We start from the raw sequence: 21,845 nt of genomic DNA, 5'->3' as shown, positions 1-21,845 counted from the left end.
CATTGGCCTTCAAAGTTTACAGGATTGGCCCGTTTTTAACAAAAAGCCTCAAATCATGAACGCAGCGTGCAATTTACGTGAAATCTTTCACAGACGTTCCTATAGGCTGAGGAATATATCCCAGCCTTTTCACATTGGCCTGTTATAGCGTCACCAACAGGTGCATTTTTGCATAACACCTTTTTGGAACAAAATGCCTCAAATCATCCAATTGCCATCAAAGGCGTAAAAATGAATGGCAACCTTTTCACATTGGCTTATTATAGCGCCACCAGGAGGCCACAACCTGACCTGCCTTGGTGGAGACCTGTGCCCCGAGGGGCACTTTATCTAGTTCTATCTGATGGGAGTCTATAGCACAGTAAATATGATAATCTGTGTAATGTGTGTCGTTCTTCTCTTCTCTTCTCTCTCCTCCTCTTAATTCTTTGTCTCCAGATTGAAGCATTTTCATCGCAAATTTATATTTTGTCAGCATCAATTTGTAATTCACCTTTCACACACCGTCCAGGACACGTTATGAGAGATGCATAATATATAGTATATACTGACAAACAAAATATGAAAACATCACCAAACACCATGCAAATTAGAAACCCTGACCTCTTAAAGAGTGTGCCACCAGAGGGCGCAGCTGTATCACACACAGAACACACACACACACACACACACACACACACACACACACACACACACACACACACACACACACACACACACACACTTAACTTAACTTAACTTAAAAAAACTTAACTTAAAAAAAGAGTGTGCTTGTGTGTGTAACTGTGTATATGTGCGTGCGTTCCTGTGCGTTTGTGCGTGTTACATTTTTATATAATCGATTGGACATTACGTACAATGAGAAAAGTTCTGAAAATATGAGTTTACTGGCTTCACAGTGATGACAGGACAAGTGGTATAAGTTGCTAGTTGTACATAGCTCTGGTCCATAGCTCTAATGCCGTTGCATTTAGAGCTATGTTACTGTCGATTTCCGGGGCTCACATAAATTCAGAACAACTTCTCGTCTGTAGCATAAATAAAAAGCACGTTTTTACTACTCAGTATACAAAAGCGGCTTGTGTTATTATAAAGCCTACTTTCCATAGTGGATGCACTCCCCCCACCACACGTATAAAATGCACTTTTTGGCCAGAAAGGGATTTTTTTCAACCAAAAAACAAAACAAAAAAAACAACAACTTTTAGTTATTCCACTGCGCCCTCTACCGATATTGCCAAGAGAAAACCTCATAGACAATATTTTTCCTCCGGTGGAAAACTGGAAATAGATTTGAAGGAACATTTATTTCTAATTTTCCGTAACAGACGTTCCTACAAATCTATTTCTAGTTTTGCGTGGCAGACGTTCCTACAAATCTATTTCTAGTTTTCCGTGACAGACGTTGCTACAAATCTGTTTCTAGTTTGATCTGGGTTTTCTAATAAATAAAGTGTTTCTGTTGATTGTGTATTTATGCCCCCGTCGAGTGCTGATATTATAGTGATGGTCTGTATGACCTGTGTGGGAACCTGATTCTTAATTCTAAATTTGTCGCTGCCGTTTGATCTGCAGCACTGATTAATGTAATGTATTTGTATACATGTGTAAACTTGAAAAAGGTCTATTTTCCCTTCATCTTTATCCTTTTTAGTATAATAGTATTAGTTTGGTACACGATAATCAACACAAACACTTTATTTAGAACACAGAACACACGTGTTCAATCAATCAATCATTCAATCAAATCAAACGGCATAAACAATAGGGGCCTATTATAGTTTGCCTCTTGCGTGCCAGGCTGTCATTCACTGTTCCTCGTATTAATTATTTTACTGCGAGGTACGATTATATTCTAGTCTAAATCTAAAACCTTAAAGATGGAGTGCCGTGATTTATTTCCACCCTAAAACATGATCATCAGGTCTTATTTGTTATATAAGCAGGAATATCTTTTTCCAAAAAGTGTACAGTATTTGTTAAAATGTCATTTTTATATGGGCATACACAGGAGCGCACTGGCCTATGCTTGGTTTGCCTGGTGGGTGGTGATGGGTGGTGATCCACCTGAACTGAACCCACAGCTGTTGTCGTATGATAAAGGGGGAGGGGCTGATAGTGTGATGTCACTATATTACAGTTTTTTTCATTGGCACGTTTGACTGTCAAGGTTTCAGCCTCCAGGAAGAAACCCTAAATACAAAGTGAACCAAACCAAGGGGTCCAATGAAGTACTTAAACGCATTAAAAATTTGAAAAAGTACAAAAATCACGGCACTCCATCTTTAGGCTATACGTCTGGCCACTGCGAGGCTATGGGATAAAGTGCTGCGGATAGCCCCGCACGCGACAAATGCCCTTTTCACTTTCTCCATGTCCTGAATTATTGACTCACATTGTGGCCACTGGTCAGAGCAGAGTCGTCTAGCCATGTGGCCATTTGAGCTCCGGGATGCTGCAGAGTTCCATTGGCCCAGAGTCAGACAGCAGTAAAGTCACTAGGGCCTCAGGCCTCACTCACACCTTTACAACAGACTGATGTATGCTTGTTGTATACTATAAGGCCTCACTCACACCTTCGCAACAGACTGATGTATGCTTTTTGCGAATCAGTGAGCACTAACTATGAGACCTAGCAGAACATGTCTGTCTGTCTGTCTGTGTGTGTGTCACGCTGTAACACCACCTGCCCTCCACCAGAGGGCGCAGCTGTATCACACACAAAAAAAAACACACACACACACACACACACACACACACACACACACACACACACTAAAAAAAAACTTTAAAAAAATAAATAGATTCTTTCAAAAAAATAAAAGAGAACTTTAACCTTAACTTAAACCTTAAAGTACGTAATTTATTCTAATTGTTGTTATTGCAATTTACGAGATGCGTTCGCTTACTTGTTGTATACAAAGGGTGTGATAAATCTTGCCCCAATGCATTGGGGCAAGGTGTGAGTGAGGCCAAACTCACACCTTTCGATCTAGCATACAACATTGATGCATGCTAGATGTAAGCAAGATGTAAGTGTCATGGCCGCCCCAATGCATTTCCAATGGAAGTCACATGGTTTGATACAACATTTTGGACTACAAGCTGTTGTATGGCTTTCGGCTGTGTTTCGACTGCCCCCCCCTCCCCTCATACAACACAAATGTTGTGTCAACTGTCAAACCATGTGACTCCCAAATTGGAAATGCATTGGGGCAAGATGTATCACACCCTTTGTATACAACAAGCATACATCAGTCTGTTGTAAAGGTGTGAGTGAGGCCTAACAGTGACGCACAGTGGTGGGGAAAAAGTACTCAATTGGTTTACTTAAGTAAAAGTACCAATACTGCAATTTAGAAGATCGTTACAAGTAAAAGTACGGAATTGAAAATGTACTATTGAGTAAAAGTACAAAAGTATTGGCATCAAAATGTACTTAAAGTACTACAAGTAAATGTACTCATATTGCAGAATGTCTCATTTTTGGAAATGTGTAGAAAATCTAGTGAAAATGGCAGATCTATACCAGCTCACAATGCGTCGCGTTGTGAATACCTCAAAATTGTACTTAAGTACAGTAGTTAAGTAAAAGTACTGAGTTACTTTCCACCACTGGTGACGCATGAGATCATGTGGCTCTCTCTACCTGTGCTCTCTTTCTCTCTGTCATGAGATCATGTGACTCTACCTGTGTCAGGTAGAGTCAGGTCAGGTAGGTACCTGTGTCAGGTCGTCATACAGCAGTGTTTCCCAAAGTGGGGTCCGGGGACCCCCAGGGGTCCCTGAGGGATCGAGTTCCAGGGGGTCCCCGGCTAAATGACAGGGAGCTAATTAGACCCCGGCAACTATACCGCCCTATTTCTATTCTTAGGTCCATCGCGAAAGTGATGGAAAAAAATTGTCTATGAACAGTGATAGATATAAATCTGTAAAATATATCTAGAGACTAGGATATCAAGGACTGTATAATTACTGAAAACTGATAAGACTTCAATAGCTCGTGAGCTCCGGGGCTCCGGACATAATACCGGAGCCGTATAAATACTTATTTGGAAAGTACTCGAATTACAATATATACTTAGCTTAGACAGAATACTTTCCAAGGGAAATGTAATGTAGACAATGATACTTTAGGAGTATAACCTGTTAGATACCAAAATGTTACCTTAGATGAATGCAAAGATTAAATGAAGTTCCACCAAAGAAAATAATGTCCAGAGCAGATGGGGTTTTAGTTATTTCATTTGTTTAGATCCCAGAGAGATAAGAAATTGGATTTTACATGCAGCAAAGTATTATTTACAATTAGATCGGACCGGCCCCTCAGGACCGGTCCTAAATGTTTCTCTCTCTCGCTCCAAGATGGGCGACAGTATATATACCTTGTTACTCAAAATGGGGTAGCGAGTACGTGGCGTACTCACTGTAGTGGAAATGATTCAAATGTGGGATATGTAGTCTAAGAATGATCTGTAGTTCCTTAACTCAAGTATGATTCCGGGACGACACAGAGGCTTGTCAGAGTCAGCAGAGAAACTCTGCTTGCTGGCGTTGCCATGGCAACAATCTACTTTTCACCAGGCCCCGAAGGCCAAATTCCTGTAGTCTTCCTAAATCAAAGCTCTCTCAGTATGGAGTTTTTCAGACAATGGGTGGCAGGGCCATATAATTACAGTGAAACTATGCCGATTATCATATCGAGGATCACATGACGTCTCCTCCACCAAACAACAAATCAAAATTACACATCAAACAGGTTGAAAAGTATCTCGCCACAAAAAAAAAAGATGTATGAATTCCAATCTGGCTTCAGAACATCCCACTCCACTGACACATACCTCCTCTATAGAGCGCCGCAGTCCCTCCCCCTTTCAGAAAAACGAGTGGCCCAGGAAATTAAACCCCAATGTATTCTCCCATAGGCACTTAGGCATTTAATTTATTTAAAGACGGTTACGCCGCGGACAAAGCCAACTCGGATCGTGACAAATCATGACAATAAACACAATGTTTTGGGCCGATCAAATCATTAGAAAGAAGAAAAGAAAGTCAGGAGACAACACTATTTGTTTTGTTTTTCGTCTTATAAATTATTTGATCGGCCCAAAACATTGTGTTCATTGTCATGATTTGTCACGATCCGAGTTGGCTTTGTCCGCGGCGTAACCGTCTTTAAATAAATTAAATGCCTAAGTGCCTATGGGAGAATGCATTGGGTTTTGATTTCCTGGGCCACTCGTTTTTCTGAAAGGGGGAGGGACTGCGGCGCTCTATTTGAGGGACCACATCAAACACGAGGTGGATGCTGGCAAATAGTCGCTGATAACAAACTATCTTTACACCTGGGAAAAACTGAATCCATTCTCTTTGTTTCAAATAGTAATCTCAGCAAGGCAGATGGCTTTTCTTTGTTAGAGTGGGTGCCAATATTATCACACGAAAATATGAAATTGCATGCCGGTGCTAAAATGGCCAAAGGTGGCCACCAACATAATCAAAAAGGTCAACCAAAGAACAAGATTCCTAATTCCTATACAGGATCTCTTCACTGGTCAACAAAAACACCTTGAAGACCTCGTACAAGGTTTCTTCGACTATATGCATGCAGGCTCCAGACTTCCCAAAACAAACTGGTCAGGCTACTACTTGGCCTCACTCCCCGAACCCACCTCACCCCTGCCCACTTTGACAGGCTGGAATGGCTTAGGGTTGACGACAGAGTACAGCATCTTGCAATGGGTCTGGTCCACAAGATTTGCTACACCACCAAGATACCCATGCATGTACCCGTCCAAATACTTCACTAAGATACCCATGTACCTGTCCAAATACATCACCAAGATACCCATGTAGCTGTCTAAATACTTCCTTAATGTCAAAGAAGTCCACACAACACCAGAGGGAGTTAAACAAACCATGCAGTGCAACCCAGATTCGGTACAAACAAGGGACTAAATTAATTTCGCTCCTATGCTACCAAAATGTGGAACACCCTACCAACAGTCATTAAGACATGCAAATCCCTTGACTCCTTCAAAACCCACCCCCTCACTGTATATGTTTATTTTCCCTTTTTACCTCCTCTATGACGCTTTCCTGTTTTTGACTAGTGTATATTCGTACGTCTCTAAATGTTTTGATGAATTTAACATGGTGGACCCTCTTGTAAACAAGTGTAATGCTTTATGGTGTCGTCCACTCAGTTAACAGTTTTTGTATTGAGTTGTAATTGAAATGTATTGTAATTCTGCAAACTATTAATAAATCAATCAATCAATCAATGGAAAATGCCATTAAATGGGGGTCCGTAGACTAATGCATGTCAAACTGGGGGTCCTTGAAATTAAACTTCTACTTCTCTTATTGGGGTCCCTGGCATACCTTTTCTAATGGGGGTCCGCTGGGCTAATTAGTGTCAATGTGGGGGTCCTTGACACGAAAAGGTTTGGGAACCACTGTCCGGCTACAGCACTGCATAGTTCCTAAACAATTTAGCTCGATACCCAAAAGAGAAATTAGACGTTTCCCCCGGGCAGTGAAAATAGCAGATCTACAAGCTCACAATGATTGTCACACACACTTGTGGCGAAAAATAAAACTTCTGGGAACTCAGATTGCACGCACGCGCACGCACGCACGCACACACGCGCACACACACACACACACACACACACACACACACACACACACACACACACCCACCACACACACACACACACACACACACACACACACACAAATTGTACTTAAGTACAGTACTTAGGTAAAAGTACTTAGTTACTTTCCACCACTGGAAACCAGGGACTACGGTGCTGCACATCAGCGCCTGTATACGTGGTAGGTGGTGAATAGACGTTGCATAACTCGCATTCAAGACATACTGTATGGCGTTATTTAATTTAACACTAGTATACAGTAACAACCATAGCTTCCACTTGGAGGGAAAATGTAACATAAGCTGCTAAACCAAATCCTGTTTAAGTATTAATCTGCGGTTGGGCTATACGTGTGCCACACATACAGCACGGCACGACACACACTTCAAGAACTCACATAGTTCATTCAACGCCATTATTCATGCATAACATGGAAAACCAGACCAATCCATCGCTCTTCTTGACGGTTCAATTAAGGGCATTAAACCCACAACCTTCTGTTGTAGTATACAACATGATATGATCTGAGTGCCTATGCTGTGTACTTGTACGTGAATGTACAATGTACTTGATATGTATTGTGTACTGCCTGAACTGTAACATACTTTATAGTTAGCTCCAGTTAGACAGCAGCAAGGTCAGCGTGCTGCAGGCAGCTAGATTGTGATGTCTAGTCAGTGAAGTCATTTTGTAGAATTACAGTACATTTCAAGCACAAACTCATCAATACAAAGACTGTTAACTGTGAGTGGACGACCCAATTAAGCGTTACACTTGTTTACAACAGGGTCCACATTGTTCAATTCATCAAAACATTTAGAGACATACAAATAGACACTTCTATGTAGTTAAAGAACAGAACAGGAATTCATCATATAGGAAGCAAAAAGGGAAAAGATACATACAGTGAGGGGAAAGGGGGGGGGGGGAGATTCAGATTTTACAGAGGCCAGTTTCGAATTGCAGCCATCCGTAGGTGCCCTTTGAGAGCGGTTTTGAAGGAGTCAAGGGATTCACATGTCTTAATGACTGTTGGTAGGGCGTTCCACATTTTGGTGGCATAGGAGCGAAAATAATTTAGTCCCTTGTTTGTGCCGAATCTGGGTTGTACATGGTTTGTTGCACTCCCTCTGGTGTTGTGGGTGTGGACTTCGTTTACATTAAGGAAGTATTTAGACAGGTACATGGGTATCTTGGTGGTGTATCGAATCTTGTGGACCAGACCCTGTCGTCGACCCTAAGCCATCCCAGCCTGTCAAAGTGGGCAGGGGTGAGGTGGGTTCGGGGGGTGAGGCCAAGAAGGAGCCTGACCAGTTTGTTTTTGGGAGGTCTGGAGCCTTGTTTTAAGGGCCTTTGAGGTGCTGTGGTACCAAGAGGTGGATGCATAGTCAAAGAAACCTTGTACGAGGGCTCCTGTTAAGGTGTTTTTGTTGACCAGTGAGGAGATCCTGTAAAGGAATCTTGTTCTTTGATTTACTTTTTTGATTACGTTGGTGGCCATCTTATCACCGGAAAGATTGGCCTCCAGGATGGAACCTAGGTAGGTAATTTCATCTTTTCGTGTGATAATATTGTCACCCACTCTAACCAAGAAGCCATCTGCCTTGCTGAGATTACTATTAGATCCGAAGAGAATGGATTCAGTTTTTCCCAGGTGTAAGGATAGTTTGTTATCAGCGAGCCAGGTGCAGATTCTACCGAGTTCAGAGCTGAGGGTCTTTTCAACCTGCAGTTTGTTCCTGTCCGAGACCAGCAGTGCTGAGTCATCTGCGAACAGGAACAAGTTGCAGTCACAAGCTGATGTCATGTCATTAACATATATTAGGAACAGTAAAGGCCCTAGTATGCTTCCTTGTGGGACGCCACAGCTCACTGGGAGGGGGGGGGACAGTGTTCCGTTCACCTCCACCATCTGTTCTCTCCCCTCCAGGTAGGATTGCATCCAGCTCACTGATGTGCTATCAAAACCAATAGCTTTAAGCTTGTTAACCAGTATGGAGTGGTTCACGGTGTCAAAAGCCTTTTGGAGGTCCAGCTTGACCAAGCCGCAGTATTTTCCAGCATCCACCTCGTGTTTGATGTGGTCGCTCAAATAGAGGAGGCATGTGTCAGTGGAGTGGGATGTTCTGAAACCAGATTGGAACATTTATTAAATGTAGTAAATCATATAATTAAATATTCAATCTTGTTGTTTGTTTGTTTTCTCAGAATCAGAAGTGTTATGGTCATGACTCACCAGGATCCTGGATGGATTGATTCTAGGCTTAGAATAATTGATATCAATATTTTAGTAAATCTATATGGGAGAGTTTTCAGCTCTATAGCTGTTCCATAGCCGCTCCCCACTGTATTACACTGTATCATGGCTCACCCTAGTGACCGTTTATGGTACCTGCACCGTACATGCTCCAGGCTCCAGCAGGGCAGAGCCTCAGAAAGAGTTACGACATTGAGGGGGCAGAAAACAGCCTGGTCACGTGGTTCATGTTCTCGCGCGAGCCCATAGACTCCAATGCATTCCGTAAACTCCCGGATGGCCCCATTCGTAGAAGTCTATGTAGAAGAGCCGCCATTGAACTGAAGCCCCGTGACGTGAACAGAGTTGTCGTAACTCTGCCTTAAAGAGCTAGTGCTCATGCGCACAGCCCTTGCACAGTAGTAGGCCTATGTGCGTTGAACGGCTGCGTTCACAGCTGTTAGCCTTTTAGCAGCGTGGTTTAAAAACACAATAATAATAATAGTAAAAGGTTTGAAACGGTTTGAAAACAGTGTGTTCGTTAAGCAGCTCAACCCTGAAACACAGCAGGTAAGTTGAACTGATTCACCTAGTTTTTACTACATTTATCTTTTATATTATTGACTCATCTTTTAACATGGAACAACACGACGAGTATTTTTCTCATATCTGCTTAGTTATAAATTATCCTAAACAAGCAGTAGTTAATACTATCAGCAGTAATAATATTGTAACCTGTTATAAACAAGCAGTAGTTAATACTAGCAGCAGTAATAATATTGTAACTTATATTATAAAAAAGCAGTAGTTAATACTATAGCAGCAGTATTAACATTGTAACCTGTTATAAACAAGCAGTAGTTAATATAGCAGCAGTAATAATATTGTAACCTGTTATAAATAAGCAGTAGTTAATACTAGCAGCAGTAATAATATTGTAACCTGTTATAAACAAGCAGTATAGTTAATACTAGCAGCAGTAATAATATTGTAACTTGTTATAAACAAGCAGTAGTTAATACTAGCAGCAGTAATAATATTGTAACTTGTTTTAAGGCTACGGACGGCTGCAATTCGAAACTGGCCCCCTTTTCCTGTCACTATGGGGTATATCCTGTCACTATGGGGTCACTAAACTAATTTGTTATTTTGTTATATTCAATTGGCTAGTTGAACTATTTTAATAGACGCCTTAAGAGACGACGTCACACTGATAAGAAACAGGATGCACACCCATAGCGGCAGCACAAGAACCGTTCTAACTGCACTCACGTGTAAAAAATGCCCCATCAAACTTTCAGATGCAATTTTTCTCACCCTTGGAATATATAGACCTTGGTTTTTCTGTTGCGTTTGAACAATCATAGCAATTCAAAACTCAAAACCACACCTCCAGTCGCTGTCATAAGAACGGGAGGTGCGCTCATGATCACAGCAGCAGAGCGTATTTGTGCATGGCTGCACACGCACCTGCAGCCCATCAAGTATAATGCATGCTTCGTCCAGTGATGGTGTCGTGCACGCAGACATCTACGCTCACAACAGTCGCATCTGTGATGCGATGTGAGCTTGTATATCAGCTGTTCTCGGTGCGCAACACTGTTGCGATTTGAAGTATATATATCTCCTAGGGAGCACCTCACTAGCCAACTCACAAGAGGAGGTTGAATGGACTGAAACCAGCGCTCCCAGGGGCACGGTGGCACAGTTGGTAGTGCTGTCGCCTCACAGCTAGAAAGTCCTGGGTTCGATTCCCGCTGGGGACGCTGTGGGCACTGGCGGCATGTTCCCTCCTCTGCGTCATCAGTGCCCATACCCGAGGCGGGGGTTGGCGATGGGGCCTTTCTGTGTGGAGTTTGCATGTTCTCCCCGTGTCCCCTAGATACCCTCACAAAAACATGCCGTAATCCTGGTCTCTAAAACTACCTCCCCCTGGCCAGCCGGGGCGCCTGATGGAGGGGAAAGGAACTGGTCGGAATAACGTGTCCCTTCCACGCGCTACGTCCGGCCGGGGAAATTCCCCTCTGTAAGGTGAAAAGAAGCAGCTTGGACTCCTCATGCATAGAAGAGGCATGAGGTCAGTCCGCTGCCCCCCCAGGTTGGCAGAGGAAGTGTAGCGCCCAGGATTACATTAGATAATTGGCACTGGGTGAAAAGAAAACTGGGTTACAAAATCGTGGGATAAAAAAGAAAAAAAAAAGAAACCAGCACTCCCCAAAACAGATTTTGAGATCTGTTGGGAATTGATTACATGAAACAGTCACCTGTGCGCCCAGTCCCAATGTTTGTAAACAAATAATTGGTCTATAGGTTTAGGTATAAGGGTTAAGGGTGGTGCAAGATGGAGCCCTAGATGTTTTTCCCCTTTTACCTCCTTTTTATGATGAATTCCTGTTTTTGTACGTCTCTGACGAATTGAAAAGGGTGGACCCGATTTGTAAACAAGTAATGCTTTCTGGTGTCGTACACAGTCAACAGTTTTTGTATTAAATGTACTGTAATTCTGCAAACTGTTAAAGGACCACTTCACCACTTTTCAACCTATCTTCGTATAATAGGTCCTCACTAATAATCATGATAAAATGGCACAATTATTTTCTACTCAGTCTGTGCCTCATAGGAGGACTGTGGGCAGTTCAGAAACCGTCCTCCAGTGACATCTTCATTAGGCAGATATATTTTACAAAAATGTTTAGATTTGTATTATCGTGATAACCATAGCTTCCATTTTCACTTCAATCAATCAGTCTGTTATAAATGTGATCCTAAATAAGCAGTAGTTAATACTAGCAGTAATAATATTGTAACTTGTTGGGGGGGGGGGGGGGGGGGGGGGGTTGTAACTTGTCGGTAGGGCGTTCCACATTTAGTGGCATAGGAGCAAAATGTATTTAATCCATTGTTTTAGCCTAATCTGGGTTGCATCTGGTTTGTTGAACCCCCTCTGGTGTTGAGATTGTGGACTTAATTTACCTTAAGGAAGTATTTCGACAGATACATGGGTATCTTAAGGTGGCAGTGAATCTTGTAGGCCAGGCCCATTACAAAATTCTGTACTCTGTCGTCAACCTATTTTTTTTTGGTGGCCATTTTATTACAGGAAAAATTAGCCTCCAGGATGGAACCTAGGTAGGTAATTTCATCTTTCTGTGTGATAATATTGTCACCCACTCTAACTGCCATCTGCCTTGTTGAGATTACTATTTGAACCAAAGACAGTGGATTCAGTTTATCCCAGGTGTAATGATAGTTTGTTATCAGCGAGCCAGGTGCAGTGTTGTTCTCGTCAACGAAAACTAAAACGAAATATGTTCGTCAACGCCCATTTTTCACCGCACGAAAACTAGACTAAACGAGACAAAAACCCACGTGTATAAACAATAATTGGACTAAATCATTATGCAATTTCGTTGATAAATAAAGACGAAACGAAAATGTAGTTAACAAAATAGCCTAAAGACTAAAACTAAAATCTGTCTTCATTTCGTTCACGAACAAAGACTAGACGAAATATATTTTATTTATCGTATAATTTTCTTCCTGTGCATGAGCGCATCATACATGTGCTCGGCGCTCGCCGCTCTGTATACAAACAGGCAGCACCAGCAGCACGCACACACACACACACACACACACACACACACACACACACACACTAGAGTTGCATGTTGTGCTCAGAACAACAGCTACAAAAGTTATTAAACTACGGAAAGCAGGTTGGGCTGTCTGTCACCGAGTCATGGTTGAATGAAGTGTTTGCAACATGAACCAACGTTATCAAGCTTATGTTCGACAAGCGACAATAAAGGAATATAATAAGGCTTATTGGACAGAAAAGCACAGGGAACTGGATATGTTATAAACCCCAGGAATTGTGAAGAAATAGGGTCCAGCAACGTCTCGTCATAGAGAGCCCCCTCTCTCTGATCCCCGCCCGGTGAGTAGCAACACACATGAACGTGTGTGCGTGCGTGCGTGCAGCCATAGTAGCAATAATAATAGTGACGTTAGCTTAGCATGTAGCAACACACCGTTCGGAAATGCGCACCCTGTTCTGTTCTGTTGGGAGCGCACTCGCCTATTAGTTTGCATTGCACAGTGCGCTCAGTGCGCTATTTCCGAACCCGCCCCTAAATGCGGTGTGCATGTGTGCATGGACGCGACACACGTGTGCCCGTGTGTGTGCCCGTGTGTGTGTGTGTGTGTGTGTGTGTGTGTGTGTGTGTGTGTGTGCGTGCGCGCGCGCGTTGTGTGTGTGTGTGTGTGTGTGTGTGTGTGTGTGTGTGTGTGTGTGTGTGTGTGTGTGTGTGTGTGTGTGTGTGTGTGTTCTAACCAGGTGTTTAGTAATGTTTGGCTGCACTGGGATCAGTTGGTTAAACAAGTTGACATTAAGGTTCTATAGGAGTTGTCTTGTTGTACTGCACTGGGATCAGTTGGTTAAACAAGTGGACATTACGGTTCTATAGGAGTTGTCTTGTTGTACTGCACTGGGGTCAGTTGGTTAAACAAGTGGACATTAAGGATCTATAAGAGTTGTCTTGTACTGCAATGGGATCAGATTGTTGAATTGATTTAACATTTTTTGAGTGGTGCAACTGGCTGGCTGTGTCCCTGTGTCCGAGCACGGAAATAGCATTTGGTTTGTTTTCACAACCAAGTGCACTGTTGCACAGCCTAACACAAACACATATTAACTGTTTATATGATGAGTTTGGGTGTGACAGTACAGTACAGTACAGTACAGTACAGTAGAGGGACCCCCTGGGGACCCCCAAACAGTAACTCTGTCATTTTTCAACCGTTTCGGACGTGGGGCAGCTCGCCAGAACCGGGCTGGCACTTCATGTGGAAGTTCTGGGGACTCCCCAGGGACCCCCACACGGAGTTCAGTAGATTTTTTGTGAAATATTTTTTAGATTAGATGGAATCATGGAAACATAACTGTTGATAAAAAAGTAAAGAGCTAAAATAATTGTCCGACTAAAACTAGACTAAATTGTCAGACTAAAACTAGACTAAATTGTCAGACTAAAACTAGACTAAAATGCCAATAGTTTTTGTTGACTAAAACTAAACAAATAAATTCACGGTTTCTTGGACTAAGATAAAGACTAAAATTCTTGACTTTTAGTCGACTAAAACTATACTAAATAAAAAAGCATGAGTTTGACTAAATATGATAAAAACTAACAACGGTGATTGAAACTGGACTAAGACTGAGACTAAATTTAAAAATAGCCGACAAAAACAACACTGGCCAGGTGCAGTTTCTACCGAGTTCAGAGCTGAGCTGAAGGCCTTTTCAAGCTGCAGGTTAAGGCATGGGGAGAGAGTATGTTTTGCACTCCGTCCGTGTGTGGGGAACTACCCATAGATCCGAAGTCCCGTTAGTCCGAACATGCACTGCTCCCGTGCTTGCGGTTAGGTTTAGGTTTGCTCCCGTGCTTGCGGTTAGGTTTAGGTTAGGGTTAGAGATAGGGATAGTAATTTCGGAACAATGAACATTCTGACTAATGACACGGCACCCCGTTTGTGTTTCCCTCCGTCCGTTACCAGCTAATCTCCGACACCGTTAACCCGGTCGATGCCAAAGTGCATACACACTCCGTGGGGGCCAACGATGAACCTCTGCCCCACATTTTCCAGAACGGCCTATTATAGCGCCACCATGAGGCAGCTTATCAAAATGTTTACCTATAACTGGACTCCATCACAGACAACGGCCTTCAAGCCTTTAAACGCAGAGCTCACAGACATCTCCTGACCACCCCTCACACTGACTGTTGAGCTGCAGTGAACCATTTGATTGGCCAATGGATATGTATCTTACTATGTATTACTTGGCTATTGTTCACAATTGCATCTAATAAAAAATAACCCTAAAAAAAAACTGCACCAATCTGCGTGAAACCTTGTATGCACACTCCCTAGAGGCCAAGGACAAACCTCTGAACTACATTGTTCACATCTGCCTTTTATAGCGCCACCAGGAGGCCGACTTTTGTAAAACACATTTCCTTTTTTTATTACTCCTCATTCTGTCTCTAAAAATCTTGCAAATCGTTACACAGTATCTCTACAGTCATGTGCTCAAGTTGGATCTGTCCGATATCTCATATTCCATCCTAATTGGCTATAATTAGCTTTCAAAGTTTGCAAGATTGGCCCGTTTTGAACAAAAAGCCTCAAATCATGAACGCAGCTTGCAATTTACGTGAAGTATTTCACACACTTTCTTTCTAGGCTGAGGATTATAGCCACAACCTGACCTGGCCTGGTGGAGACCTGTCCCCCGAGGGCCACCTTTTCTTGTTTAATTATTTGTTCAACTTCTTCTGGACTTGACTTGAAGTTAACGTGTCCTTCCTTGATGACGTCATGGCTATCAGTCAGTCAGAATGGTGTGTGGTTGTCATGGAAACCCTTATTACTTAGTTGTTTGTTTGTTTAATAGTTTACACAGTATATTTACGTTTGTACTACTGCTGAAAGAAAGTGGATCAATAAATGGATTGACATATCCGAAAGTAACACAACTCTCTGGACATTGAATTAATCAATGCACGCGTCAAACTCAGTTCAACCCAGTTGCCCTGCTGTTTAGCCTAGTGGTATAGGCTTTACATAAGGTTTATTCCACGGCCCAGACGCTGTGATGCGCCTCCATTATGTTTTAGCAGCACCTGCGGTAAACATGGAATGATGATGCATCGTCACACACCCTAACATAAGATCATAACTTCCGGTATGGGTTTTTTGCTGTTCAAAATAAGAGTTAAACAGGGAAAAATGCTGGCGCGAATTATATCACAATTTATCAAATGCTGGCGGCCTAAGCGTTAAGCATAATGAAATGTTGACATCTTGCCGTATATAGGTAACTAGAATTTGTGGCCGCTTCGCGGCACTCATCCCAGATAGTTACGTTGCCGCGCACTATGGGAAGAAGGAAATTGCGGGAGTTGACTCCACATGTAGTAACGGATGGGTTATTAGTTATTATTATAGCACAATGACATTAGCACCCCTGGCTAGTTACAGTAGCTGACCACTTAAGCACCCTGACCACACACACACACACAGCACAATGACATTAGCACCCCTGGCTAGTTACAGTAGCTGCCCACTTAAGCACCCTGACCACTGCAACAATGACATTAGCACCTCTCCCCACCCCAAGGATGGCCTATAGGTGAGGAATGTTGTTTTTCCAGTTCTAGATGGGAGATCATTAAGATGCATCCTTACTTCATTCCTTTCAAGCAATGGAATTTAAATGAATGCCTGGAAATGTACCATTGTTTTGTCTGTAACCATATACCCCCTTTGCCGTGGCGCCAGGCCTGCAAATCCAAAAGTAGTGTGACTATTTCCACAGCCTAATTACTAAAGGATAAACTATCAGTCTTCTCCGAAATCTGTCAATCTTTGTCAACTCAGCACGTGTTGACAACGCATTGTAAAAGTAGTGTGAATATTTCCACAGCCTAATTACTAAAGGATTGTGACTGTGGGACAGACATACAGTCTGACATACAATAGGCTACACGTGTGCACAGTTAATAAACAATGACCTATATGTCCAGAGTTCTTAAATTAACATAGTTGGATTTTAACAGAAAGACAATGCCATAAATCAGTCAAAGTAAGTGACAGACTCAACAGTAGCACACAGCATGCAAGGCAGCGATGCATGCATGCAAACATGTTTCTCCAGCTGAGATTTAGTGTCTCCATCTCTCTCTGGAAGAGGTTGCACATGACCTGTACGGCCACACTGAGGCGCTCCAACACAAACACATGAAGCTTCAGCTGACACAAAACAACACCACGCTGTTTGTCCAAAAACACACAATAACTCCTCTCCCGTCATGTGTTATCTTTAGCCATATAGACTCCATTTGACCCAAATCAACACCAATGCTAGCCTGTTTGTCCAAAACACACTATCTGCTCTCCACGTTTCTATATTCTATATATATATATATATACATTCCGTGGGTAAATCCCTGTAGGCTATACCCACATATTGGTAGCCTATCCCAATATTGGCGTGACGCATTTCACTTGAATAATGTTGTGTGCGTGTGTGCGGAGAAATACAGTTATTTAATGAATCGCATGTTGGTGAGCTCTGTTTGTGTGTGTGTGTGTGTGTGTGTGTGGGACACGTGTGTGTGTGGGGGGGGGGGGGTGGCTTACAGGCGTGCGTGTGCGTGTGTGTGGCGTGGCGAGAGAGAGAGAGATCGTGGCTTCCAGGTGTGCGTGTCTGTGTGTGTGTGTGCACGCCAGGCGTGCGTGTGCGTGCAGGCAGGCGTGTGTATGTGTACTGGGCAGTTGGCTGTCAGGCGAAAATAGCCAAAGCGATATGTGTAATGTTAATATGTAGTCACAAAGCGACTACTGACAAAGAACAATGTTGATGTAAGTAAGAGATTCGCTGAGTCAGTGATATTTAAAATACAGAGATTTAGAAGGAATAAGCAAAATCGTGAGGCTACAATTAAGGCTCCAATTCCTCTTCCTTGTTTCTCTTCTCCTGCGTGAGATGAGATTCTGAGACTGTGAAAGCAAGTGTGGGGGCGGGCCTATTAGAAGACAGGGCAGTGTTGCCAGGTTTGCGAATTGTAAGCGAGTTGTAGTGTGTGTAAGTAGCGTGGTTAAAGGCCTTGTTTCTGGGGCTGTTGGGGCAACAGCATAGGCAACAGTGGTTAGTGTTCCGTGTAGGGAAGCCTCGGGGGTGTGGGTGATGGTGGCGATAATGTTTGTATTAAACAAATGCATTGGCGGCGTGAGTGTGGAAGGGAGGCATTATTAGTGCCAATGCAACGGCCATTGTTTGGCGGCTGGTGGTCAGTGTTGGCGAGGGACGCGACAGGAGGAGATAGGTCCCGAAAACTGCGAAGGGTAAGTGTGTGACGTCACTGCCCGTGTGAGTGTGTGTGAGTGTAGTGTGTAAGACGGTGTTGTGGGCGTTGCAGTAGCGACGTAGCTGTTCGTGGCTTTGGGTTCCTTGCCATGTATTGGGTACAACTTCTTAAATATATAATAGATGGTATGGTCACATATAAAACCTTATAAAATACATTGCTCAATACCAACAGCCGGTCAGCAAGTGGACTCATTAATTTAAGTATTTTTAAGTATATAGGCAATACTTTAAGCCAATAAAAACACATTTCCCACTCCCCACCCCTGGCTGCCGGACTATAGGTCTCCAGTTATTAAAGTCCTTCCTTATTCACTTGATTTCAGACCGGAGTCCAGACTGCAGGTGAAGACAAACTCTCTAGATTCGTAAGAACTACAATACCCATGATGCATCACTCCCAGGTGAAGATTAACTCTCCAGGCTCAGCCAGGGACGTTTCTATTAAACAGGAAGCTGAAGACATTTCTATTAAACAGGGAGCTGAAGACCAGCCACACCTCAGTAAGTTCCATGTGAAAGAAAATATTGTTCCTGAAGAAACAATGTATTTTGCTAAAATCTTTTATAACAGTAATAACCTGTAGTTAGTAACGGTTTAGTCAATCTTATCTTGGTAGGTAATAGCTAATTTTGTACATGGAACATGGAAGAAGAATGGATTTACATTTTAGGAATCCAGTGTTGACCATCATGTTATGTTTCTGCTCCTAGACATCCTGCACATGGTTGTGTGTAAAGAGGAGGTTTCTCCTGAACAGGAGAGGAGCCCCAGTCTGCTCCAGGAGGAACCAGAGCCTCCACACATTAAAGAGGAACAGGAGGAGCTTAAAAATGAACAGGAGGAACTACTTCAAAGACCAGAGGAACCTATTGGGTCAACGTTGACATTACTAGCAGTGAAAGATGAAGAAGAAATTGATGATGATGAAGAAGAAGAAGAACAACAACAAATATCTTCTCACTGCTCTGAGATTGAAGTTGAACTTGAATCTGACGCTGAAGTCACTGAAGACAGTGATGATTGGAAGGAGACCAGTGAAGACGATGATGACGAACGGCATGACAAGAGTTTCAGTGACTCAGGTTCCCTGAAGAAACACCTGCGTTTCCACACTGGAGAAAAACCTTTCCAATGTAAACATTGTGACAAGAGTTTCTTTTACTCATCTCTCCTGAAGCGACACCTTCGTGTCCACACTGGAGAAAAATCTTTCCAATGTAAACATTGTGACAAGAGTTTCAGTGAAAAAGGTTCCCTGAAGAAGCACCTTCGTGTCCACACAGGAGAAAAACCTTTCCAATGTAAACATTGTAACAACAGTTTTACAGCATCATCTTCCCTGAAAACACACCAGCGTGTCCACACTGGAGAAAAACCTTTCCAATGTAAACATTGTGACAAGAGTTTCACTCGTTCAGCTGAGTTAAAAATACACCAGTATGTCCACACTGGAGAAAAACCTTTCCAATGTAAACATTGTGACAAGAGTTTCAGACGGTCATCTCACCTGCAGACACACCAGAGTGTCCACACTGGAGAAAAACCTCTCCAATGTAAACATTGTGACAAGAGTTTCAATGTGTCAGGTGAACTGAACAGACACCAGTATGTCCACACTGGAGAAAAACCTTTCCAATGTAAACATTGTGACAAGAGTTTCACTCGTTCAGCTGAGTTAAAAATACACCAGTATGTCCACACTGGAGAAAAACCTTTCCAATGTAAACGTTGTGACAAGAGTTTCAGACGGTCATCTCTCCTGAAGCGACACCTTCGTGTCCACACTGGAGAAAAACCTTTCCAATGAAAACATTGTGACAAGAGTTTCAGGTTGTCAGATGACATGAACAGACACCAGTATGTCCACACTGGAGAAAAACCTTTCCAATGTAACAAGAGTTTCAGTCAGTCATTTCACCTTAAGACACACCAAAGTGTCCACACTGGAGAAAAACCTTTCCAATGTAAACATTGTGACAAGAGTTTCATGTTTCAAGTAATCTGAAGATACACCTTCATGTCCACAGTTCTCACAGGACAATAAAAAAGATGTCCACTTTAAACGGTGTGACCCAAATTTAAATAACTCGGGTTACTTGCTGAGACACCATTGCATTCACACCATGGGGTAAAAAAAAATAAAGTTTCCATGTGTTTCTGTCTGTCTGGGATTATGGAGACATAATCTGTAGACATGCAGCAGCATCCACTCTTAAATTCCTAGAGTGTGTTTATCACTCATCGATTCGATTTATTACGGGTGATAGCTATGGTACTTGTGCTGTCAAAACCCCTAATTGGCCTAATTGGCATTAATCATTGGTGTCAATCACTGATCATGAGTAGTCAGCACCTGGTGACAATCACTGATTGGGGCGAGGCACTGAAAACAGGAAGTGTTTGTCCAGTATGAGAGCAGCAGCAGTGGAGAACACTGCATGGAGAGAAGCAGCACAAACTGAAAGACTTTTCATGAACTGAACTGCAAACATTGGAGCTGGGAAGACCGAAACCTCAAGCCATCAAGGGGAATGCCACTGGTGCGTTAATTGTTCCTGCATTGAAGTTTATTTTGTTGCTTAAATTTATTATAAAAGTTATTTATGTTAACGCTGCTAGGCCAAATTTAACTGCTATATTTAGCTATAAGTTTTATTTAAGTTGTATATAGGCTTGCTAAGTTGATTGTGATGATCTTGAATTGAATTATGGAAGAAATATGAGTTAAAACAACCTGTTTATTTAGATTACCCAAGTGACTAGTGATTCAGTCATGTAGGTTACATTAGTAACTATGGTTATTCGAGTGAAATGAGTGAATTTCAGTTATTGTTTTTGTTTAAGTATGACCTTACATAGTTAATGACAGCTTGTATTTGTTTTGTCTTTTCTTCTGTTTAAGGTTTTCAACCTAATGCCTAATACCCAATACAACTATACCTACTGTACTTACGTGTACTGTACCAACTAAATCTCAAGTAAAAACAAACAAAAGAGGAAAGAAGTTGTCTTTTTGAGTTGACCACAGTACCCCCTGTCGGCTAAGCCGTTTTTCAAGTTTGGGCAAGAAAGGTTTCTGAAAAAATCCCGAATAACTTGACAGTACTCACCAATGTATCTTATATAACGTTGGAAAACTGCATTGGATAAAGCCATGCTTGGATATGCTTGGAGATTGTCCTAAATCCATCTCATCTTTTCTGAAGTACACCCGCACCCGTTTCCCCAAATTCAAGGTACCAAAGCTTAGCTCTGAACTGGCTTTTGGCTTCTGTGGCCCCATTACATGGAATGACCTGCAAACAACATTGAAACTGAACACATTGGTAGGGGAGAGCCGCCAAGGATGTAACGCTTCACGGTTGTAACATGGACGTTATCTCTTGATTGGTCAACGCCACCATGACGCCATCGCGTCAGTATGTGTACAGCAACGTACTCTACGTGCCCAGGAAGTTTGAAGTGTTTACCTTTATCCTACGGGGAGTTATTGGCGAAAAACTGACTTTTTTCAAAATGCGTATAATTTTACACCTGGAGTATATGTGTGCTACAATTCTTTTCTTTGGTGTTGGTGAATAAAAATCCACATGGATGTCTTCATGCTTATGTTCTTCATTAGTTTGCATCGTGTTTAGACGGAATTCACGTTCATTCTGGTCTGTAAGCAACGGCAAAGAAAACTTGCAAAAGTGGGCCATTTGTAACATGTGTTGTAATGTATTATTATATGTAATATTATATTATATGTAATATTTACATATTTGACATATTGGCCAATATTATATGTTCTAAAATTGTATTGTATTGTGTAGTGTATTCTAAAATGAGTTTAGGGTTGTATAACATTGTACAACTCAATCAATCAAACGTTTGTTTAATCAATGTATTTCCCCATTGAACTGGAAAAAAAAAGCCCAAACTGGTACACCCGATACTATTTAATATTTCCCTTATGTTTGATACATTTTCTTATCACATCCATGGTATGAAAACAATGCTAAGGAGTTGCTTCAA

At 42.2% G+C, this 21,845-nt stretch overlaps 1 protein-coding gene across 1 annotated transcript; it reads left to right on the top strand.

Annotated features, from left to right (window-relative positions):
* Positions 1 to 9,338: 9,338 nt before the first annotated feature.
* LOC308318781 (uncharacterized protein) lies at positions 9,339 to 19,635 on the top strand (the record flags this gene model as incomplete). Its single annotated transcript, XM_080768410.1, has 2 exons — positions 9,339 to 9,465; positions 18,539 to 19,635. Exon 2 carries the CDS (start codon positions 18,550 to 18,552, stop codon positions 19,633 to 19,635), a length of 1,086 nt encoding a protein of 361 aa, XP_080624536.1. The 5' UTR covers positions 9,339 to 9,465; positions 18,539 to 18,549.
* Positions 19,636 to 21,845: the final 2,210 nt, after the last annotated feature.

The sequence above is a fragment of the Protomyctophum bolini genome, assembly GCF_963924005.1.
Source record: "Protomyctophum bolini genome assembly, chromosome: 7".
Lineage (NCBI taxonomy): Eukaryota > Metazoa > Chordata > Actinopteri > Myctophiformes > Myctophidae > Protomyctophum > Protomyctophum bolini.
This window is presented reverse-complemented; position numbering and strand designations above follow the sequence as displayed.